Genomic DNA, 21553 nt, shown 5'->3' on the forward strand with positions numbered 1-21553 from the left:
TTCCAATTTCTTTCATGGTTAATGATATATTCAGATTTTAAGATTTTCTAGTATATATATGTTTCCATATAGAAATGTTCTAACTTATAATCATAAAATTGTTTTTGTTCTTATCTTACATACTGAATGTTTATCTGGTGTTATATTCTTATTTTCGTTAGCTACTTTCTTTAAATTTTTTATCTTTTCTTTTTCTCTGTAAGATTTTCCAGAGGCTTCTTTTACTGTTTTAAATAAATGGTTTAAATTCTATTACAAACGTATTAACCTAACAATTGTTACAATCTACTTAAAATTCAAATACAGCAATAACCATATTTCTAAATAGGGAGCATCTTATGAGGTATCACTGTGAATTTATAAATTATTGTTTATTTAGTAAAACTGTCCACTTGCAGATCTTCTACAGCCTAAACCATATATGTTCATGTAGATTTTCTCACAGATACTGTGTAAATTCACTTATCATTTTTGCTTTTTTCTCCTCTGGGTTTCTATCCTTGAGATTGTATTGGAGTTTTGTTCTCCTTTCTTTCTAGACTTTGTCATTGAGTTTTTTCTCAGCCCTTATCCCACCCCCCTCCCCCTTCTGCATCCTATTCCCCTTTCCATGGCTTTCATCCACACCTGTCTGCTTCTTTTCCTCTTCCTTGGGGCCATCTAATACTAGATTTTAAAGCCTGTGATTCTAGATATCAGTATCATGACTAGTAGAGTTTGCCTTATTAGAAATTGTTTTTGAAATGTGGACATCTGAAAGCACCATAGGATCTTTGAAACTAATGCCTTCTTGAGCAGGTCCTAAAGACTGAGTGAGGAGGAATTGTGAGGTTTCTTCTAGATGATAGCAAGAGCCCTTTGGGTGTCCTTTCTGCTAGTCTTCTGCCTTCCAACTACCCCTACCCCGTCTCACCCACCGCCACTTCCCTGGTTTGAGTGATCTTTCTTAAGCTCTAATGGTACATGTAGTATCACTTAAGGCCACTGACTGTCAAGCCTCATTTGCCTGGTGGGGCCTATCATCTGCAGCCCGTCTGCATGTGCAGCGCCTTCAGGCAAAAGGACTTTGCTGTGTCTTCGCTCTTACCCTCAGGTGGAGTCCATCTCTTTCCCTCAGAACCCCTACAATGTCTGCATTTTTATTTCTCTTATTGAACTTACTGCAGGCTGCCTTGTATTTCTTGTATGCTTTTCCCCTTAATTGAATTGTAGTCTTGGTAAGGACCAAGAACATCTCTTCTTTTGATCCTCGTGGAATTTTGCAGAAGTAAGTAAATAAAGGTGGTCATTAAGTAAATGTGTTTCAACTGAGCTGAATGTTATGCCAAACAGTCAGATATCTTGCTGGGACTGGCTGGAGTTGATATATTATGGCTGCAAAATCAAGGTAGATTTTGATTTTGCAGAGAAATCTAGTCAGGTGAGGTGGGAGGGAGTTAGCATGCGGAAGTAAGTGCCAGAGCTCGGAGAGTCCTTTTCGGGCACAAGGTGGCAGACTATGCCCATACAAGGCAGTTTTGTGAGACTGAAATTTTCTGCCCTATTTTGGAAATTTGTGTTTATATATATTATGTATATATGAAGCTGGTGCAGCTTGATTGTTGAAACCTGGGTTTGTGTAAGACACAGACCTACTCTCCTGACTGCAGGTTGTGCCTTCATATCTTCGGTTCTTCCGTTTTGAACTCGCTCCTCAATGTCTGGATCTCATAGCAATGCATGGTGGATGTTGAAAGATTCTGAGTTTTCTGTAAATGGATGAAGAAAATCTGCACATTGTCAGTGTTTTGAATAAATACGCATGTGAACACTCAAAACTTGGAGACAGGAAAAAAATCTGATCCGGGAACCGTAACATAGTTTCTCCACTAGATGACAGACTAGGACAGATGAACTTTGGAAGGTCTCTACGCCAAAAAATTTTGTTTTCTCTATCAGTTCCTTTTTTTCTTTTAATGTCAAGGGTTTTTCATGTGATCAGACTATTCACATGTAAGTCTGAAACAATCTGGGATATAAGTAGCAGGTTGATTTCAGTATGTTTATCTGCAATTTAAATTCTTGTAGTTTTTCTTCAGTAATTTCTTCCAGTTGTGTGTGTGTGTGTGTGTGTGTGTGTGTGTGTGTGTGTGTGTGTGTGTGTGCCAAAATTGCCTTTTAAAAAAAAAGCAAAGTACTAGAAATGGTTTATTCTGGAATTCTGATGGTAGCTAATTTATTAGATGACATGTTAAGTCTTTCCACTGATACTGATTTCTTTTTACCTAGAAGATGGAGAATAAATGAGAGAAAAAGATATTCCTTGTTTTCAAGTTCCACTTAGCATTTATTTCATGTTCTCTTTCTCTCTTGCTATATATGTATATACACACACACATATTTATATATGTGCATGAATATATACATACTCTCTCCATGTGTATGTGTCTCCATATACATTCATGTATGGAATTTATATTATGCATTATGTATATCTATATATGTGGTTTATACAGTGCTTAAGAGCAAAGAGTCTAGGGACTGACTGCCTGGATACAACCCAGCTTACTAGTTGGAACACTTACTAACAGTTCTTTGCCTCAGTTTCCTCATCTGTAAAATGGTTACCTATATAATAAGGTAGCTATGCAGATTAAAGGAATTTTAACAAGAATGGCATGTTATCCATTATTATTTATTGTATGTGGAGAATCTGATATATCCTATAGCTTTTATTACAACTTTTATTTATTAAAAAATCACCTTCTATCCACCCACTATGGGGGTCTAGATTTTTTGAAGGCACTATAATGTTGTATTGACATTGACTTGTATTCCTTTGTGTTATGTAGACTATTCAACTCAGTAGTCTATGTGCCAGTCATGATTTCTGCTGTTTGGAACTTCCTCTAAAGAGCAAGAGAAATAATGTGTACCTTTCTTTATCTTCACTCTCTTTCTTCTCTTGGCCCTTCTCCTTTAGAGGAATGTCAGGAACTGAGAAGTATATCAGTTAGAAATTAAATTCAGCTATCAAAAACCAAAAAAGAACAGTTGCTTAACAAATAGAGAATTATTTTGCTCACACTACAAGTACCCTGGAGGCAGAAGGTTGAGGGAGCTGGTTTAGTGGCATCTCTATGATTGTTGTGTCCTTTCTGTGTTAGAACACATACCCCTCTGTCCTTGCTCACCCTGCTGTCAGACTTATGATGCTTCTGACACCAGACGTGTGGGTTTTTTCCCACACCAACCACCTCTGCAACACCAGATGGTGTCCCACAATTTAGCTCAGCTCTGACACTATCTACTCAGAGATAACAGGTAAAGGACTCAGTCCCACAAGACTGCCCCCTGCCCCCAATTCAGATGCCAGTTGAAGTCCAGGATGTCATCTGTGCTTCTGATGCATTGGCTGTAAATCAGAGGTTGCCATGACTCCCTCCTTTGGTTTGATTAATTTGCTAAAGTTGTGAACAGAACTCAGGAGAGCATTTTACTTACCGTTCACCAGTTTATTGTGAAAGGGTAAAGGATACCAATGAACATCTGGATGGTGTTTGCCAACCTGTAAGCCCTTCGAACTCCACATTCTGGGATTTTTAAGGAGGCTTCATCACATAGGCACAATCAACTGTTAACTCCATTTCCAGCCCCTCTCCCCACTCTGGGGAATGGGAGGTAATGCTGAAAAATTGAAGCTTCTAATCTAGCCTTTCTGGTGACCAGTCCCTACCCAGAAGCCCACCGAGAGTCACCTCATTAGAACAAAAGAGACTGCAATCACCCAAGAAATTCCAAGGGATTTAGGAACTCTGTCAGGAATTGAGGTCAGAGACCAAATATTTGAACCAAAGATGCTCCTCATGCTCTTATCACTTAGGAAATTGCAAGGGTTTTAGGAGTTCTGTGCCAGGAGCTGGGGGAAGAGACCAATATATGTATTTTCTATTACCTTACACCTTTCCTTCACAATCATAAAATGGTGCCTGTACTCCAAGCATCATGCTAATGTCAAGCAAAGACTAGGGTACGAAAGGAGAAGGGGTGGTATTAGTTTAAATGACAGCTATAAACTCTCCTTATCAGAATGAGCAAAAACCTTCCAGAACTCCACTCCTTGCCAGGAAGCTTAGGTCTAATTTCCAGAAGAGTTTCACTAGGCTGTTAGCTGGAAAAGCAAGTATACTAAAGGACAGGAAGAAGAAATGGGCTGGAAATGATTTGGGATCAGTCAATGAATAGGACCTACCAAGTAAGTTTTTGTCTTGGCTTTGCAGTTGTGCCTCCCCTTCTCAAATTCTCCCGGCTCCCCGCCCTCCATCCCACTCCCCCTTTCTCTGAAAGGGGGTAGAATTAAGAAAAATAACATGGAGATTCATTTCAGGAAACAAAAAATGCCTTATAAAAAGTTATAAATGTGCAACATAGGAAGGAGCATAGGAAGATGTGAAGTAGGGTATCTTCATTAGAGCAGAGGGAAGTCAGAGGAAAAAAGGAAAGGCTGGCTTAACCGGGGCGGGATGGGGAATGCTTTCGGGCTTTATTCCCTCACTCATTCCAGAGCGCTGCCCTTGCCAGAGGCAGGACTGACCTTTTTGCCTCTGAAATGCAGTACCACAGACAACGGACTTTCTTACAGATGGATTTAATGACAGATTATCATAGGAGAGATCCTGTTTATTTTCATGTCTACAGAGCAAACAATAAAGGAAGACTTTTGTGACATTCACAAACTATTTTAAATGACAGCTATTCAAATATTATCTCTTCCATAAGTCCTTAATGAATTTTTTCCATAAAAAATGCGTCATAACTGAATAGAATTTCATACTATACCCATAAAAATAGCAACAATTCTCGCCAAGAGGCCAGGTCTTGGCTTGCTCAGTTGCTGCTCCGCCCTTCCATCTGCTGCCTCCTCTCCGTGGCTTGCCTTCACCATCACGTCACCGGTGTCCAGGCGTTCAAACCTGTGTCCTGCTGGGATTTTCTAGTGGACTAGTCGCCATCACTCTCACTCGAACTGCCACTGTCAGATGATTCACTACTGTCATGCTTTTTAGGGGCGCTAAACCTCCTCCTATAATGGGGTTTTCTGTAACCCCAGAAGCGTTTTCTTTGTGGCATGCCCTTATTCCGTGTAGAATTATTTTGTCTGTGGGGTGTATAATCATGGGGACCTATTTCATTTCTAATTTCATTATTGAGACCATGAGAAGGAATGAGCCGGCCCTGACTTTTGCCCTTATGAGGCAGCCTTTGCTTTTCACTCACTACAGAATGCTCTGTACCTTTTCTACTACTACCTTTGCCATGTTTTGGAATTTCATTATGATCAGCGCTCTCAGCTACCTCACTACTGCCTTCTTTTCTCTTCTCTTTTGAAGGTACAGGAGGATAATGAAACTCTACTTTCCCTTGGTGAGCATTTTGGCTGCTGGCATCCACTCTGTTTCCTTCCTTTCCAGGGAGTTCCTTAAAATCAGTGCTTCCTGTGATGTCATTGCTGCCTCCCACTAGGCTGACATCAGCTCCATCTGCCTCTTTTGCTGTTTCATCCCTGGTTCCAATTGTATCTCTGCCATTTTCCTCTTCCTCTGGGATCTCATTATAACCTGGTCCTCTTGCATCAGGATTCACAGTCTCAGCTTCACTTGGACTGGAAAACTCTACTTGAATGTCTGCACCTTCTGTGTCAGGACCAATAGCTTCTCCTTTATCCAATATGTCCTTAAAAGGTTGGCCGTCTCCACTGAAAGGAACAATGTCATTGTCCCCCCTCTTTTGAAGGTCTGGGTAACCACTGCCTTCCCAAGCACTGGGGATTTTTTTGACTTTTGGAAGCCGTTTTGAATAGACAGCGTTGAATGCGATATGGTGGGTGCTTTTGTTTTTTACTGGAATATTGTGGGCTTGGAGATCTCTTTGATGATTCTTCTTATCTTTTGAGGGGGCACCTGCTGGAATTGTGTTCAGGACATTCCTGAGTTTGTTCTCTCTGTTTTCCTTCCCGGAGAGTTCAAGCACATTCCATGGCTCCATCATATGTCGCATATTTCTGATGACAGTGGCACCATATTCTTCTTGGCCATGTAGCTGGCTGATGGCATCATCTCTGTCCTCAGTGGATTCATGATAAGTGGACACCTTCAGGTCACTGTGGGTATTTTGTTTGTTACTGATACTATAGTCTTCATTCATTGTCTGTCTTTTTTCTAAAGGATTTTTGGATTTACTACTTAGGCTATTGTCATTGGCTTCAAGAAGAGACAAGTTTTTTCCTCTTTTCTGGACCATATTTTCTTTAGGTGCTGGCTTTTGATTTCGTTTCTTGCCAGAATGGTGAGAAGCAATATTGTCTTTGTTTTTTTCTTCCTGCTGAAGTGTAATTTTCAACATAGATTATTATTTTATGTTAAATGTAAACAATCTAATAATTCCTAGGCAATATAAAAATAAAATAAAATAAAATAAAAAAGAGTCTATTAACAGAATTTTGTTAGTAGACATAATTCCATAGTAGCCAAAGCAGCATTCATGGAGACAGAAGAATGAACAAGGCTTGAAGGATGGGTAGGATTCAGATACATGGAAGGGAAGTGGTGAGAATATTTTAGAAGTGAGTGGCATATTCAAATGTTTGGAAACAAGAAACATTTGAAAGATGATATGAATGAAACTATGTAGTTAAAGTAGAGAGATCCTAAATAATAGAATGAGAAATAAATTAGGAAATGTCAGTTAGGGTCTGATTTTGAAGGAGGTTCTGAATTTAAGGACCACGTGATTTAAAAATATGGTCTTCTTTAAACATAGAGATATAATTCATATAATCAAAGACATTGAAACCATGGTTAAAATCTCAGTGACTAGTTTAACATTGATTGGCACTGAGACAAAGAGAAATATTTGGATTAAAAATGCAAAGTTCACTGTTAAAATTTCTGTGAGTCTACACCAAACAAGATGTTTAAATGCAAATTGATAATAGTGGCATTTTTAGAAGAAAGAAAGAGGGTGGCCTTCATTTTGTAACTAGTGAGTCATTGTCCATGAAATGGAGTACATGTTTTTAAAAATAGTTATTCCCTTTCTCTCTCTCTGCTTTTGTCCTGGTCTTCAGAGGTACTCATCTACCTAGAGGAAGATTTTATTTTCCTTTTTATTTCTTCTTTTTTTCTTATTTTTACAGAAACATACATATAGAGGAATCTAGGTAATACTCAGCTTCTGACTTCCAAGGATTTTGCAGCAGTTTTCCAGCCACTGTCTGAAAAAACGTGTAATTAATTTCCTTTTCTTCCCCTTTGTCATATAATAGACCAAGTCTGATTGTCTAGATCAATAGTTCTCAAATGTAGCACATATTGGGAGTAGTTTGAAGGCTTGCTAACACAGAGTGCTGGACCCAGTGGTGAGGGTTTCTGACTCGGAGGTCTGCGTAGAGCTCTGGAATTTGCATTTATAACACGCTCCCAGCTGATGATGATGCTGTAGACCACACTTTGAGAGCTACTATTCTAGATTATAAGTGTGCGATAGAGGTGCAGACAAGCCAAGTCCCTGGGAGATAACAGGGTAGAAGGATGGAGTGGGGAAGTGAGGGGAGTGTTGTGCACGGTTGTCCCTCTGCGGCAGATGGTGGGTGAGAGGCCACGTAACAGGCTGCACCTGACAACCAGAACTGCAGTCAGGTTGCAGCCACTCCACAGAACAGTGTGGGCCTTAGCAAGATGGGCTGACGTTGGCTTTGCCCGTGCTGCACTGCTGTTCCTCTGTGACATTGCCCAGATCTGAAAGTGTCTGAGAGTCTGGTCAAGAGCTTTCCAGAGTGTCACAGTGTAAGAAGTGAGATGACTAAAAGGAGGAATGTAGGTGGAGCATATACACTAGGGACAAGTGTGACTCATACTCAGAGATGAGGCTGAATTGTTGATGAGAATCAAGGGAGGCTGAATCCCCACTGGACCCCAGCCACAACTGTGCTGTTTGGATCCTAAGCTATGGTAGTGAGAGACTTTATCTTAGGATAGCAGCAGGATAAGTAGCACACAAGTGGTCAATCTGCACTGCCCCATCCAAGTACAAGGATCCCATGTCTTCCTCTCCACTCTGGTGTAAGCCATGTTTGTACATTTGGGGTATGGTATGCAGTGGACAGTACTCCCTCATATGCCTGCATGCCATCTTAGAGGGAGAAGGAGGGGGAGTGAGGGCCTGAGTGCTTTTATCCAAAAGAGACTGAAAGATTTACTCAAAGAACAATTTTGATGATTAGATAACCTTAAGTTTAAACAGGTTGAATTTAATTTCTGTATGCTCCCTCCACACTGCATTAACCCATGGGTGGAAGCTCTTGAGTAACAGAACAATTATAGAATAAACATCACGCTTTCTTTCCACCTCAAAATTGTAGGGTGAGCTAAAATTTATGACATCATTACATAGGCCTTTGAATGAGTGATTAATACAAAAATAAAAATAAGTATTTATTGAGGGACTGGGATATGTAAGAAATTGGGCTGAGTGCTACATGTTCTAAGCAATATCCAAGGACTTACTGAAGGGCAGAGGCAAGAGTATGGCAGAGTTATGGAGGATGGGGCTAGGGAGCAGAGACCTCATATCTAACTGCTCTCACAAACATGCGGAGTGCCAGAGATCTGTACAACTTGGGACACTAGGGTAAAGAGTTCAGTTTATTTTGCATGGGATAAAGAAATAGTGAAGGTTTATTAGCAAGAGATTAACAGAATAAAAGTCAAGAGTTTAGAAGGACTTACGGTAAAATTTCTTTAATAAGAAATTAGGAGTTAGTAGGATGCTACAGTGTCCAGGAATGAGATGTAATCACTTGGATTTGGATTATGCCAAAGAAAAAACACCTTCTATTGGTGCCCAAATAGAAGAAGGGTTAATAACTAAAATGGACTGGAATGTTGACATGCAAAAATGAAGATAAGAGAAAAAGATAATCACTGTAATATTAGACATATTGATGTTGAGAGGATATAGAACCTGAGCTCAAAAAGCAATATCCAGTTAGAGGTAGAGTTGGGTATCACAGCCCATCTTGTTCACCCAATACAGGTCTTTCCCAGTATCCATGGCTACGACCAGCTCTTCCCTCCTTGAACACTTTATGAGCTGTTACTTTTCATGTTAGGTCTTTTTATTTACGGATATTCTAATTTTTTCAAGATTTTTTTTTTAAACCCACAACAAGCAACTAGTATCCTTTCTTTCCTGCTGCAACAATTGTTAAGGTTATTTCTCTTGAATGTGCAACTCTTCCAATATTTGGAAAAGTAAATATTTACTCCAGACTCACTGGATGATGCTTTCTCTTCTCTAAGTTGACACTTGCATTTCTCTTACTATGTTACTGTGTTCAGACCAATCACCTGTCTATGGATCTCCTTGAGCTGGTGGGGTCCCAAATCACACCAGACTCTGATGGCCTTATTAGCCTTGACCAGGCATGCCTTGCCCTCATCAGAGTCCTGTTTTTACTAATACAGCTTTATTTTTTCTGTATATCTGGACACCACTTTAATCTGCTGGCTTTTGTTGAGCATGTGGACATCTTCTTGGATGTATTAATTAAATACATAATATATGAGAGCTCCCAGATGGAAAAAAAACATTTATTCATCTGGAAGCTTGGACTTACGTGACAAGTGTGTAGGGAAGATAGCAAAGGAGATAGCCTGCATTTGGAGAAGCCAAACTCCTGGGAATCACATTTAGTGGAATAGTAGACAGCACGTGCCAAAGGGTCCCCCCTGAACCCTCAGGCAAGTGTTCACTGAAAGTAGGTGTGCTCTGGAAAGAGTACGGGTATTGGAAGCAATTGCCCAGCTCTGTTGTTTATGAGCTGTGTTGCTCTTGGGAGCCTTATTTTACTTTTCTGATGCTCAGCTTTCTTAGCTCTAAAATAAGAAAAATTATACCTACTTTTCAGTATTGTTGGGAGAATTCAATGATTCCATTAATGATACAGTACATATGAAACATCTGACATAGTGTCTATGGGGTATAAACGATGGCAACCGTCATTTCACACAGACGTGTATATAGCTCTTTACCAGATGGCAGTGTAGTACCTCCCTACATACTGTGAATGACAGCCATTTGATTATGGGAGACACGCATGTTCTCCCAGTCTCGGTACTTCTTTCACATGGCAGTGGCAGTGGCCTAGTTCCGGAGCCCTCTGTCCACGTACTACCTGAATGTGATCCTCCGGCTGCGGGTGTTGTAAGCTTGTGGACCCTGCTGCTGTGTTATCCAGTATGGATGTAATTGCTCTCACTCTCTCTGTCCCCAAACAAGAGTACTGTTCTACTTGGGGGACTGCTTGCTTTTACATGTATCTTATTAACTGTTCAAAGCAGTGGAGAAATTTTTGAATCATCTCACACTTGAATCTCAAGATAAAAATAGCTTATGGCTACTCTTAGGAAACTGGCTAAGATCCAGTACACAAAATTTCCAACTTGCAGTCTTTTTAAGATATAATTTGAAATTATTTATTTTGGGGAGTTATGACATCATTATTCACTCATCTTTTATATTGGCAGAAACATTTTGAAGATAAGTAAGACTTTGCAATGAGGAAAAAATATAATAGAAACAAACTTTATAGTAAATTATTTCTGAATAAAAGTATTTTAAACGTTTTACTTATTTTGTGTCATTCATTCTTGGAAAGTTTTATATGGATATTTATATTTTCCCTTGCAATCAAATTCATCTTGCTCATTACTAATATATCCTTTTGAGTTAAATAGATACCTTAGAAAATCAGTAGATTATAGTAATACCTTCTTATTTTTTTTCCTCATCCTATTCTGAAGTTTGTGCTTCTACTGCTTTAAAAACAATAGCATGTACAGTAATGACCTATGTGTTTCATTAAAAACTGAGTGGAGCTCTTTTATAAATGAAAACATGAAACAACTTTTAAACTGTGGTATGTGATAGTCAATCATTTTTGCATGTGCTTATCTTAAATGATTTCTGGTGATGTTGCTTTTCTGTGATGGTCCATGCATCAGTCAGCTGGTCTGATTTCCTGTGCTCTGCTTTTCTATCTCCATGCCTTGGTTCATGCTATTCTTTTCATAGAGAATAGAAGTGGGCCTCTCTTACTCACTTGTTTGCTCAAATTCTACTAATGTTCCAAGGCCTGGATCAGTTATTTCCATTATGTTGCTTTTTCTGAACACCAGACTAGGAAGTAACCTTTTTCTATTGTAAGCCTCTAAAACACAACTTTTTAGGTGCTACTCACATAGCGCTTTGCACATTCTGTCTTGGGTTATAATGATTTTTATAAGTGCTTTTTGTTTCTTTTCTACTTCTAAGAAGACAAATAATTGTTTTCTCAATCATTTTATCTTACACACTATGTTGCACAATAGGAGAAGCCTAACGCATATTCATTACAACAAATAAATTTTAACTTATTCAGTGAACAAGTGAATTAATCTCAGAGATGGTATCTAAAGAATATTGAGCAGAACCAAATAACATTCTGAAGGGAAACAACTACTTTCATGGGAAATGAAGCCAGATTTGGAAGAAGTAAATAGCCCTTTTGCTGATGGCATTTTAAGTTTCCAGCCCCTTGGCCCATGAATCTGCAAGAAGGGACTGAGTGAAAAGAGTTATTGTCCTTTTCCAGGGACAAGGCCCTTATTCTTTCTCTTCTGAGCATCCTTACACAGATGGAATCATCAGTGGAATGAATTTTTTTTTTTTTTTTAGTGGAATGAATTTTTAAGGGGCACTAAAACATGTCACTCTTCAGGCCAAAATGATTTCTGCTGTTAGCCTTCTAATCCTCACCATTAGAGTATATGATTGTAGCCTAGGTGATCCTCAGAAACCTAGCCGAAGTGAAGCCATTTTGTTTAAAGATACCATTTTAGAACAGCAACTTTGTAGACCAGCTGCCTGGGTGCTGCCACCACTTAATAAAATTCATTGACTCACCAAGCTGGACTTGTGTAAGTTGTTCTTTGGCCAGACAACATCCCTCACAATTCAGGGGATGGCATTTCTTTTACATCCCTCCAGGAAATTCTTGTAGCAATAATAGAATATGTTCAGAAACCCTCCTTATAAAAAACCAAATGCTACCTAGAAACAATAATGAGAAAAATGCATGGGCATCCGGAGTTGGCCAGTGCCACACTTGCAGGGCCAGTTCTTGAAGCAGGGCAGGGTTTGGGCCAGGGCACCAGAGGGCCCACCTGCGTGAGGAAGGCTCTGGAACACGGTAGGCTTTGTCCAGACTGGGGCTTATCATTAGGATGACCACTCCGGGGTTCCACTTACCTTTATGTCAGTTTGATTTTTCCTCCCAGATGATGTGTGAATGTACTTATACATATAATACCCTTGTCTCTCATGGTGGCCTTTGTACGTTATCTACAAAAACACAATGTTATATTAAGATGAGTTTATCTCTTACTAAGAAGGTTTCTGGCTCTCTTTTTGATAGTACAAGATGCCTTTGAACTTGGGTGGTCTAATGCTGCCTCTAACAAATGGTGGTTTTCTTATAAACGCAAGAGGGCGTATATCAGCTCACTCCTGAAGATAGCAACTCATTCCTTTCTTACCTGTTTATCTCTACATCCATGTTCCCTAGGGATGACTCTCAACCACTCTCTATCAGGGTGTATCAATTTTATTACCAAATTTCAATGTGAAGGGAGCATCTGGAAATACATTCAGGTGGAAGGGGGTGGGAGAATTAGGAGAAAAGCAGGTTTTACAGTATTCATGTCTGATGTCAAATTAGCAAAACTCACAGCATGAACTTTCAGACTATTGTTTGCAGTTTTTGCCTTTGTAATTTTCAGCTGAGATAAAGAACAGAAGATTGTTAGTTCTTTGAATAGAATTTTCTGAGACTGTCAGAAGGAAAACCATGCTAGGCAGAAGTAAGCTGCAATTTGGTGACATGAAAGCTGAGGGTACTTGTTTAACTTTCTGGATACAGATAGGAAACTCACTCCACATTATCCTAAGTTCCCACTAGGACCTGTTAACTCCCTTCCCTGTGTTTTCTCCACAGTTTATTGCTTTGTTTTTACGTACATGTGTGGGAAAATAGTTTGCTAATAACACCACAGAAGTTTTCCTCATTTACCCCTCTGGAGGAAGCAATCATACTAAAGAGAAACAAATCTCCATTCAGAATGCATTTCCCTTTTCTATCAACCATTATGAGAATTAAGTGCCAAAATTATGTTGTGTAATTTTTTATTTCTAAGTATACAAGACTATTTTGACAGTTAAATTTTTCCTTTTACTGCCTTTTTCTTTACAGAGTTGAAACAGATTTATTTGAGAAAAATAATTCTGTTTACCTTCTGTTCTTCCACACAGTCTTGCTTAGTTTTCTCAGTCTGTGGTTGAGAAGCCTGAAAGGAAACAAGAAATAAACTTCACCAAACATTCATTCCGTTGTTCATTTTTCAAACAGTAAATGTTTCATTTATTTTTCTCTTACTGGGTTGTGTTATTTAATGTGGAAAATCATTTTGGAAAAAAGAAGACAGACACATGACATAGATTTGTTTCAGTTTTACAAAAGAGGGTGCCAGGCCCCCTCCCGGGCTTCCCTCCTTAGGAGTGAGGCAGCGCCATCTCCATTACAGAGCCACATTCAAGCAGAGGAGAACAAACAGCCAAGCTGGGAGGGGTGGCACTCCAGGAGAGGAAGCTCCGATGTCACTGATATCCACTGGAAAAAAAGTTGTTCAGTATCCATGAACCAGAACCAGAGTTCAGTGATGCAGATTATATGTATGCCTTGATAGTATAAATTCGTATTTGCCTCACGAGTTAAGATATGATGTTGCTGATGGTCCAGCAGGAATAAAACCATAGCCCTGCATGTAAGGGGTAAGACTGCTCTCAGTAACGGGGCTTTATTGTTGACAGTCACTTGACAGGTTCTTCTTTCAGGGAAAGGAAAATGGCGTGGTCTGCAGATTGGGATAAATACTTTCTCTTGGTCGGATACAAAAGTGTCAAAATATCTTGAAGCAAGGTGTGGGGAGGGTGGTGCGAGGTAGGTACTGAGAAAGAGAAAGGCCAGAAACTGAGGAATAGCCCCCGGTGGCTTGGTGCCAGTCTTCTGGGCTAAAATTTAGGTACCACGGGAGTGTGTGCCAAAGAGGACCTGAGAATCTAGGAGCAGGCTTGCTATGGAGGGAACAAACACAATCATTCTTTTTTTTCTCAGTATTTTTATTTCCCCATTTATCTTTGAAACTCCTAGGTCATCTCAGATGTGGGAGGAGGAACAGTGGGTGGCACTGGTTTGTGTTTGAATGAGGATGCTGCAGGGGAAGCAGGCATTGAGGCAGTAGCAACTGTGTAAGAGAGACAAACCCTCAAGGGAAAGATTGAACAAAAAGTTCCTATCCGCCTTATCTTCCTGAATAAACCTCAATGTTCTGTTTCCTTTACTGTAAGAGATGGGCATCTATCTTGCTCACTTTCAGCTTCCGCACCTCTGCTCTCTCTGGGATGGATGGTCCCTACAAACTTCTTTTCTTGAGCTCCTTTGCCCTCTGGCTTCAGTCTGGGTTTGGCAGATGGGAGGCCTGGCCTGAGACTGGAGGGTAGAAGCAGGAAGAAGCCAAGGTATTTTCTTGCCTGTTCTCTCTGGATGCATCTCCAGAAACAGATGCATCTCTTTGGTGGTCCTACTTCTGGTGGGGCCCCTTCCCCCAACCAGTGCACTGGGAGCACCACCTTTTTCCTTGGTCCTCTGGCCCAAGCGGTGATAGTCACTTCAGTCTTTGGACTGCTCCCCACCCTTGATTTGCCCTTTCTGTTCATCCTATATTTTATAACTATTCTCTGAATACAATCCCTCTAATGAACTCCCTATCATGGATTTCATTTTCCTAACTGGACCCTGACTGATAAAATCATCTTAGAAATAAATTTAAAACTTTAGTAAAAGTACTCTATTGACTGGGCTCCAAGGCAGATCTGCCTAAGATTCCATTCCATTCTAGAAATAAAAATAGTCTGTCAATAACACCTTGTATTTACATAGCACTTTACAGTTTGTACCTGCTTTCATGTACATAATCTCACCTGATTCCCATAATAACCCCAGTGAGATAGGCAGTAAAAGAAACAGAACTGCCTACACGTAAGCAGCTTGTAGTCATAGAAGTAAAGGAGATCTTTTAACCTTAATCCTCTGTCTCAAAGTCCCAGGGCTAACATAATGCATTTTTAAATGACCTGGTATATGAAAAAATATATTTAATAGTAAAATGAAATATTCCTGAAGTTTATATTAAGTACCTTGAAGCATATTTTATAACTTGTCTTTATTATGTTGGTTCTTATATGACCTTGTACATAAATACGTAGATCACTGGGTCATTTCTCAAAAATATCAAAGCAGTGAAAATCATTCTGGAAATGGGGCTATAGGAAAGAGGAAACATAAAAATGAGATGGGTAGATATTAAGCAAAAGAAAGAAAAGACTATTTGAAGCAGCTTCTTCCAGAACATACATGCATATATTAAAAACATAATTGAAAGTATACAGTACCTTAATATAGTTCACAGTAATGAACCATGAACTTACAAGGTGACTGATAACAAAGTCTTTATAGTTTAATTGCATATTGATGAATATTCATTGAATCATATGGCCCAATAGTCATCTTTTTTTTTCCATGTAAAAATTTTGTTTTTCTAAGGAAGAATGTCAGCCCCAAATATGCCTCTTTGACATAAAAATTATTTTGAGCTGAAGGCAATTAAGAAGTCATAAATGCAGAAAAAGTTCCCCTTTTCTGCCAAAAGGCAGGAAATAAATTCTTTCATTGGAGACATACTCCTATCAGTCTAGAGATGGCACCAGAGACATCTGCCAAGGAATCTTAGTGAATTAACCCTGATCTTCCTAGTTAAGGAAGGTCAAAACTACCTAGGCCACGTTGGCCTACCAGGCCCAAACCCCTTTGTCTTACCCATTCTTCATCAATGTGTTGTTTCTTTGTCTAAAATGTGTGAGCACTTCCTGCTCTGGTCACTTCTCTGGGACCTCATTCTCTGGTGAGGGTTTCTGTGTACATGTAAAATTTGATAAAATCTACATGCTTTTTTCCTGTTAATTGGTCTTTATCAGGTTAATTTTCAGACCCAGTTAGAGACATGAAGAGGGCTGAGGAAAACTTTCCTCCCCTACAGTTTGAATTCGGGTTATAATTACAGAACATATGTAAGTAACTCAATATATAAGAGTTTCTGACATCACCAATCTATTATTAAATAATTTAGGTAGCTCAAACAGAATCTATATATCTGGGGGAAAACATCATATTTAGCTACTGATAATCCAAACTTGTTGCTATGTCTTGCCCAGACTTTCATCTGAAATATGCACCCACCCTTCCCCACGCAACACCCACTCAGCAGTTGTCCCAGGCTCCAGCATGGCCTTGTAATGGAGATGGCATTGTCTCCCTCTGGGGAGGAAAGCTGGTGTCCTCTCTTGACCAGTGGTCACTGGATTGATGCTGACATAACACACTTACTGGAAAACGATCGGACACTGCCATTCCAGCTGTTCCTTGGAACATGTTGCTCAAAATAGATGCATCCTCAGTTGCTGGGATGAGCGGCGTCAGCAAGGCCCACTCAACCCCTGTCATGCTTAAGCATGGGCCTCTATGGCCCTGACGGAGTACAGTCGTGTGGACTGGGCCTGGCAGATGCCTATTTTAAGCAGCATGGCTCCCACAGAACTGTAATAGGATGTACTCCAGAGGGGACGTGCCTTCCTCAACTTCCACTGTCCTCACCAGAGGGCAAGGGCCATGCTTGTCAGCACATTACCCAGAAAGTCACCCACTCACCCAGGACCTATATTTAAGTACTTCTCACAACAGAACAACCACTTGTTTCCATGGTTCTCCAACTGAAAAGGTTACTCTGAGAAGTTAGGATGCTTTCCAGACACTGTCTAATTAGCACTGTGTCTGCGCTGCAGAAAATATCTGCAACACAGCATTTCACAGGACAGTGTAGTCAGAGCCTGACGACTCATCTGGGTGCCTCAGAGAGAAGAAAGTTCCAGAAGGAAACCGGAGCTCCGTGTGGGTTAAGCTCAGGGGAACTTCTTCCCGTCTTTAGCCTTGCTGATGAAGATGACACCATCAGCAGGATACCAGTGTAGGGGTGTTGCAAGGATTACAGAAAAATTCTGGTCCATTTGTATTGCCATGTATTTACAAGATCTACTTGGTTAGCCTTACAGTATTCAAGTCAAAGTCTTTCCATTTTTAGTAAATATGGATAAATTTTTTTGACAGGTTATAACTTGGGTCTCTGAGCATTTCCTCATTAGCATTAGCTGATTTGAAATACCATGGCTGGCTATTGGTTTTCTCAAAAATACTCTTTTTGGTGTTTTTGTTAAAAGGCAACATGATGGCATCTTGTAATTTAGCACATTCACTGAGGCCTCCTTGGTGAAAAGACATTGTGTCAGATGCTGGATGCTTTCTTTTTGCTTGTTACTTTATCGTAACAGAACTAGGTAAGTATTACTACTTTAAAAAGACATTGCTTAAAAGAAAACTAGATAAAGAGAGCAAGAGATCATACGATGCGTAACTGAGTTTGTAAATGCTTACCGGTGCTGCCCAGGTCAGACTGAAAAGGAGCAGTCCCAAACAGACAATTTGCATCTTTGAGAATACCTGTAAAAAGACAGTAAGATTTTACCCTAAGGAATTGCCAATTATGAACTGCAGCCATGGAATGAATAAAACACAAAAATATATACAGATATCCTTTCCCCTAGCCATCCTTTTGTTTAAAAAAAGATACTATGTATAATGTATATTCAACTGCAGCTACTTTAAGAGCTTTCATATGCCTAATTATTCCAATGTGAAAATAAAAATTGTCCAAAATTATTAAAACAATGAAGTCAGTTGATAGAAATGGATTTTATAGATGTATTTATTTGCTGTACTGTCAGCCTGAATTTTTTCCTTCTGTTTTTAGAGATCATTTAATTTAATTGTTTATGTAACTCATAATAATACATTAAGTTAGTATAGCAACTCATAGTAGGCTTTTTAAGTGAGCCAGCCAGGGAGAAGACTCCACTGAGAGCGATGAAATCTTGTCCACTACCGGGCTGGGGCCCTAATATATATCTTTGTATTTATTAGCAATGTATCTGAGCTAATAGCCATCTGTGGGCTGAAAGTGAAACAATTTATGTAATAGTTGTATGAAGAGCTAATGTTTATTGAATACTAAAATGAGCCAAGCACTCTTCTAAAATTTTACACATATTCAATTAATTGAGCTTCACAACAACCCTATGAGTTAGGTGGCATTACTATTCCTATTTTATATATTAGGAAATAGACATGGAAAGTCAAATTACTTGTCCCAGAATAAGGGGCAGAATTAGGATTAATATCTGAGCAATGTAGCCATGGAGCCAGTGTTCTTGCCATGCCAACTAGAGTAAGTTTCTATTCTCTTATCTTATTACAGACAAATCTACATGTAGTTAATTTAAAGACAAATCATATTTTTTATTGTGCTCAACAAAATTACATTTAAAACATTAACATTTAGCTATGGATAAAGGTACATGTTCACACTTAGGTAAATATACTAAGAGGATCTAGTGAGCTCATTAAAATCAAGTACCCATTAGACTGAAATGAAAATCAATATGATCATCTTTTAGTTTTGATGAATGTTAAGTATTTTACTATAAGACATATAGCAACCAGTATGAGAAAAAAAATATATGCCATTCTTTGAGATTACTTAGGGAAAAGCACTTTTAAGGAGAAAAATAATTAAACACTGTTACAATCTTTATTTCAAGGTAAAAACTTGTATTTAGATAAATTAACAGAACTACTAAATATATTCTAAAATTTTAGGCTATTTTCTAAATTTTTACAATTTTAAAGGCTTTAATTCTAACTATAATTTAGCTGTCCAAGCATTAGGATCAGGATAATACAAGTCATTTATCAAATGACTCAATGCTGATTAGTACAAACAGCTGCACAGATGAATTTTGAAAGTATGAATATGATCATATTATCCTTATTCTGGTTTGTAAGTAAAGGTGTAAAGTAAAATTATAGTCTTTGAGTTGCCATTGTTCTTGATAATGCTAACAGTTCAATCAAAAAGAAAGTTGCTGTGAAGCATTCAACTTTAGCTGATAATTTCTAGAGCTGATGACTTCTCTATTTTAAAAAACAAAGCACTAAATATTACACAGTTGTTGTCAGTAGAGAATACTTTCAATATGCATTTGTTTTCAAAAGCAATCTCCCTACCTGGATGGCATGTATCCTGAAAATATAAACTCTATTATAAAGCTATTTGCTATCAAGAAATCAACAAAGCCAAATTACCTGGTAGCTTTTAACTTCAGAATACCTGGTTTCTTCTGCAGGATTAACAGTCTCTGGGCATTTTGCTGAAATTTAAAGTTTGTTAGAGTTCCCAATGGCCAATCAGCATTGTTCACTTCACACTAACAAACAATTTGTTACCAGTGCCCACAGATAACCATAGGGGGCAAAGTAATTTTAATCTAAAAATGTTTTTGTGGTGGAAAGCTGCTATCAAATGTTCCAGAAAGTGGGATAAACAGAAAATATAAATACCCCAGTTTGGTATATCATATTGTCAAATCATTAGAACTGATTTCAAAACTATTAATTAGGACTCTGAGTAGCTAACAAGTTTATAAATGAAAGTTATTTTAGCTATCTTTTTGTGTGGAAATTTTATAATTTCAGTTTTGTCTGAATTAAATATAGCCACATTTAACAAAAATGTACTGAGTGCCTATTATGTGACAGGCACTGGCGAAATGGCAGCAGACAAAGCAGACAGAAAAAAATCTCTGTCCTCATGGAGCTTATGATCTGGTGGGGAGACAGGCAATAAACAAGATAAATAAGTAAGACACATTAGACAGTGACACAGACTAAGTCTAAGAAGGAAAAATATTGTGGGGAACGGGGCTAACCAGCACCAGGGGTGGGACACTGGGCTGAAACACAGGTAGGGCATCCTGGGAAAGTGAGAAGGTGACTGTTGAGTAAAGACCTGCAGACATGCAACTAGGGAAGAACATTCTAGGCAGAAGGAAGAAGAAAAGGAGAATCCCAGAGACAAGAGTATGCTGGCTCATTCCAGAAAGTGAGACAAGGTCAGTTACAGAGGAGGGACTAAACAGGGGAACAGCAAGAAATAAGGTCAGAAAGGTAGTTACGGCAGATGATATGGGACCTATAGGTCACCGCAAGGCTCTTAACTTTATCCTGAGTGAGAAGGAAGCCCGTGGAGGTTTGGGGCAGAGGAGTAACTGAAGGTGCTCTGGAGTAGGAAACGGCAGAGACCAGCTAGGCAGCTCTTAGGGTAATCTGAGCACAACATAATAAGGACTTGAACCAGAGTGTGACAGAAGGGATGGGGAGAAGTGGTCATGTTCTGAATATGTTTTGACAGTAAAGCTAATAGGATTTGCTGATGTACCAGAAGTGAGTTGCAAGAGAAAATCAAGAACCAAGGATGACACCAAGTTTGTTTGCTTTGAGCAACTGGAAGAATGAAGCTGACTTTTATTGATGTAGGGGGAACTGCAGAAGTGGCTTTGTGGGAAACATTGAGAGTTTGGGTTTGGATCTGAATGTTACAAAATGGTCAAGTGAGGACATTGGCTTTCTCAAGGAAGCACGTAGCACACCCACACTGGACTAAGCCTTTCCAGGGCAACTGCTTGCTCTGCTGTTTTGCCCAGTTAGGCTCCCAAATTCATGACTGCAATAGTTGAGGAGGTTCCATTCAGTCTAAAAATTTTATAATACCTGAAGGGCTAATTTACAGTAGAACTATATGTGAAACATCAGTAAAAGATAACATAAGGGTTATTTAACTCATCCCAAGTGATACAGACTATAGTTAAACACAATTTTAGCAGACTATAAATAATAATGAGATTTAAGTGTAAACTCCCAGTTTTTCCTAGCTTCCAAAACAGACAAAAAACAAAATAAAGCAAACAAAACAGCCCTTGGACAGCTTTAGCTGAGAGATGGTGTCTTTCCTAGTTTGGGTTGAATCCCTATTTTTTTGCTCTATCTAAATTCTGCAGAATCATCTTCTGAGTGTCTGGAGCTGGTTTTTAAAACACTTGCCAGTGGGAATGTGTGATGATGATTGGGCAAAGTCTAAATTACATAAGACACACACACACAGAATTAAACATGTTTAAAAACCAAAAAAAAAAAAAAAACACTTGCCAGGACTAGAATTTGAGCTAATGGGCTGGGGCCACTGTTGATTCACAGCCATTCAACCATGGATCTTACATTATTTGAACATTGTTGTTGACAGTGGAGGCATTTAACTCTAATAGCTTTGGAGTCAAACAGTTCTGAGTTCAAATATTGATTCTACCACTTGTTTGCTATTGTCAGTTGCTTAAACAATTAAATTGAACTTCAAATTGA

The 21553-nt window shown here is 39.0% G+C and overlaps 1 protein-coding gene across 2 annotated transcripts; it reads right to left on the reverse strand.

Moving 5' to 3' along the window:
* Positions 1–2608: 2608 nt before the first annotated feature.
* Positions 2609–17736, reverse strand: MEPE (matrix extracellular phosphoglycoprotein). 2 transcript variants are annotated; one of them, XM_017667092.3, is made up of 4 exons: positions 17678–17736; positions 13368–13421; positions 12328–12420; positions 2609–6360 (listed from the first exon to the last, which is right to left on the reverse strand). In XM_017667092.3, the coding sequence occupies exons 1-4, from the start codon at positions 17729–17731 to the stop codon at positions 4981–4983; spliced, it is 1581 nt and encodes a 526-aa protein (XP_017522581.3). In that variant the 5' UTR covers positions 17732–17736; the 3' UTR covers positions 2609–4980. The 2 variants fall into 2 exon arrangements, with proteins under 2 accessions (XP_017522581.3, XP_017522583.3); XM_017667094.3 differs by lacking the exon at positions 17678–17736 and adding an exon at positions 13511–17126.
* Between the last annotated feature and the right edge of the window lie 3817 nt (positions 17737–21553).

This window comes from Manis javanica, chromosome 5 (genome assembly GCF_040802235.1).
Source record: "Manis javanica isolate MJ-LG chromosome 5, MJ_LKY, whole genome shotgun sequence".
In the NCBI taxonomy this organism is placed as follows: Eukaryota; Metazoa; Chordata; class Mammalia; order Pholidota; family Manidae; genus Manis; species Manis javanica.

Coding starts and splice junctions, on each gene's coding strand:
- MEPE (XM_017667092.3), bottom strand. CDS start 17,731: ATGCAAATTGTCTGTTTGGGACTGCTCCTTTTCAGTCTGACCTGGGCA. Junction 12,421..13,367: donor ACTGTGTGGAAGAACAGAAG/GTAAACAGAATT, acceptor GTGTTTTTGTAG/ATAACGTACAAAGGCCACCA. Junction 6,361..12,327: donor AAAATCAAACTGACATAAAG/GTAAGTGGAACC, acceptor ATTACACTTCAG/CAGGAAGAAAAAAACAAAGA.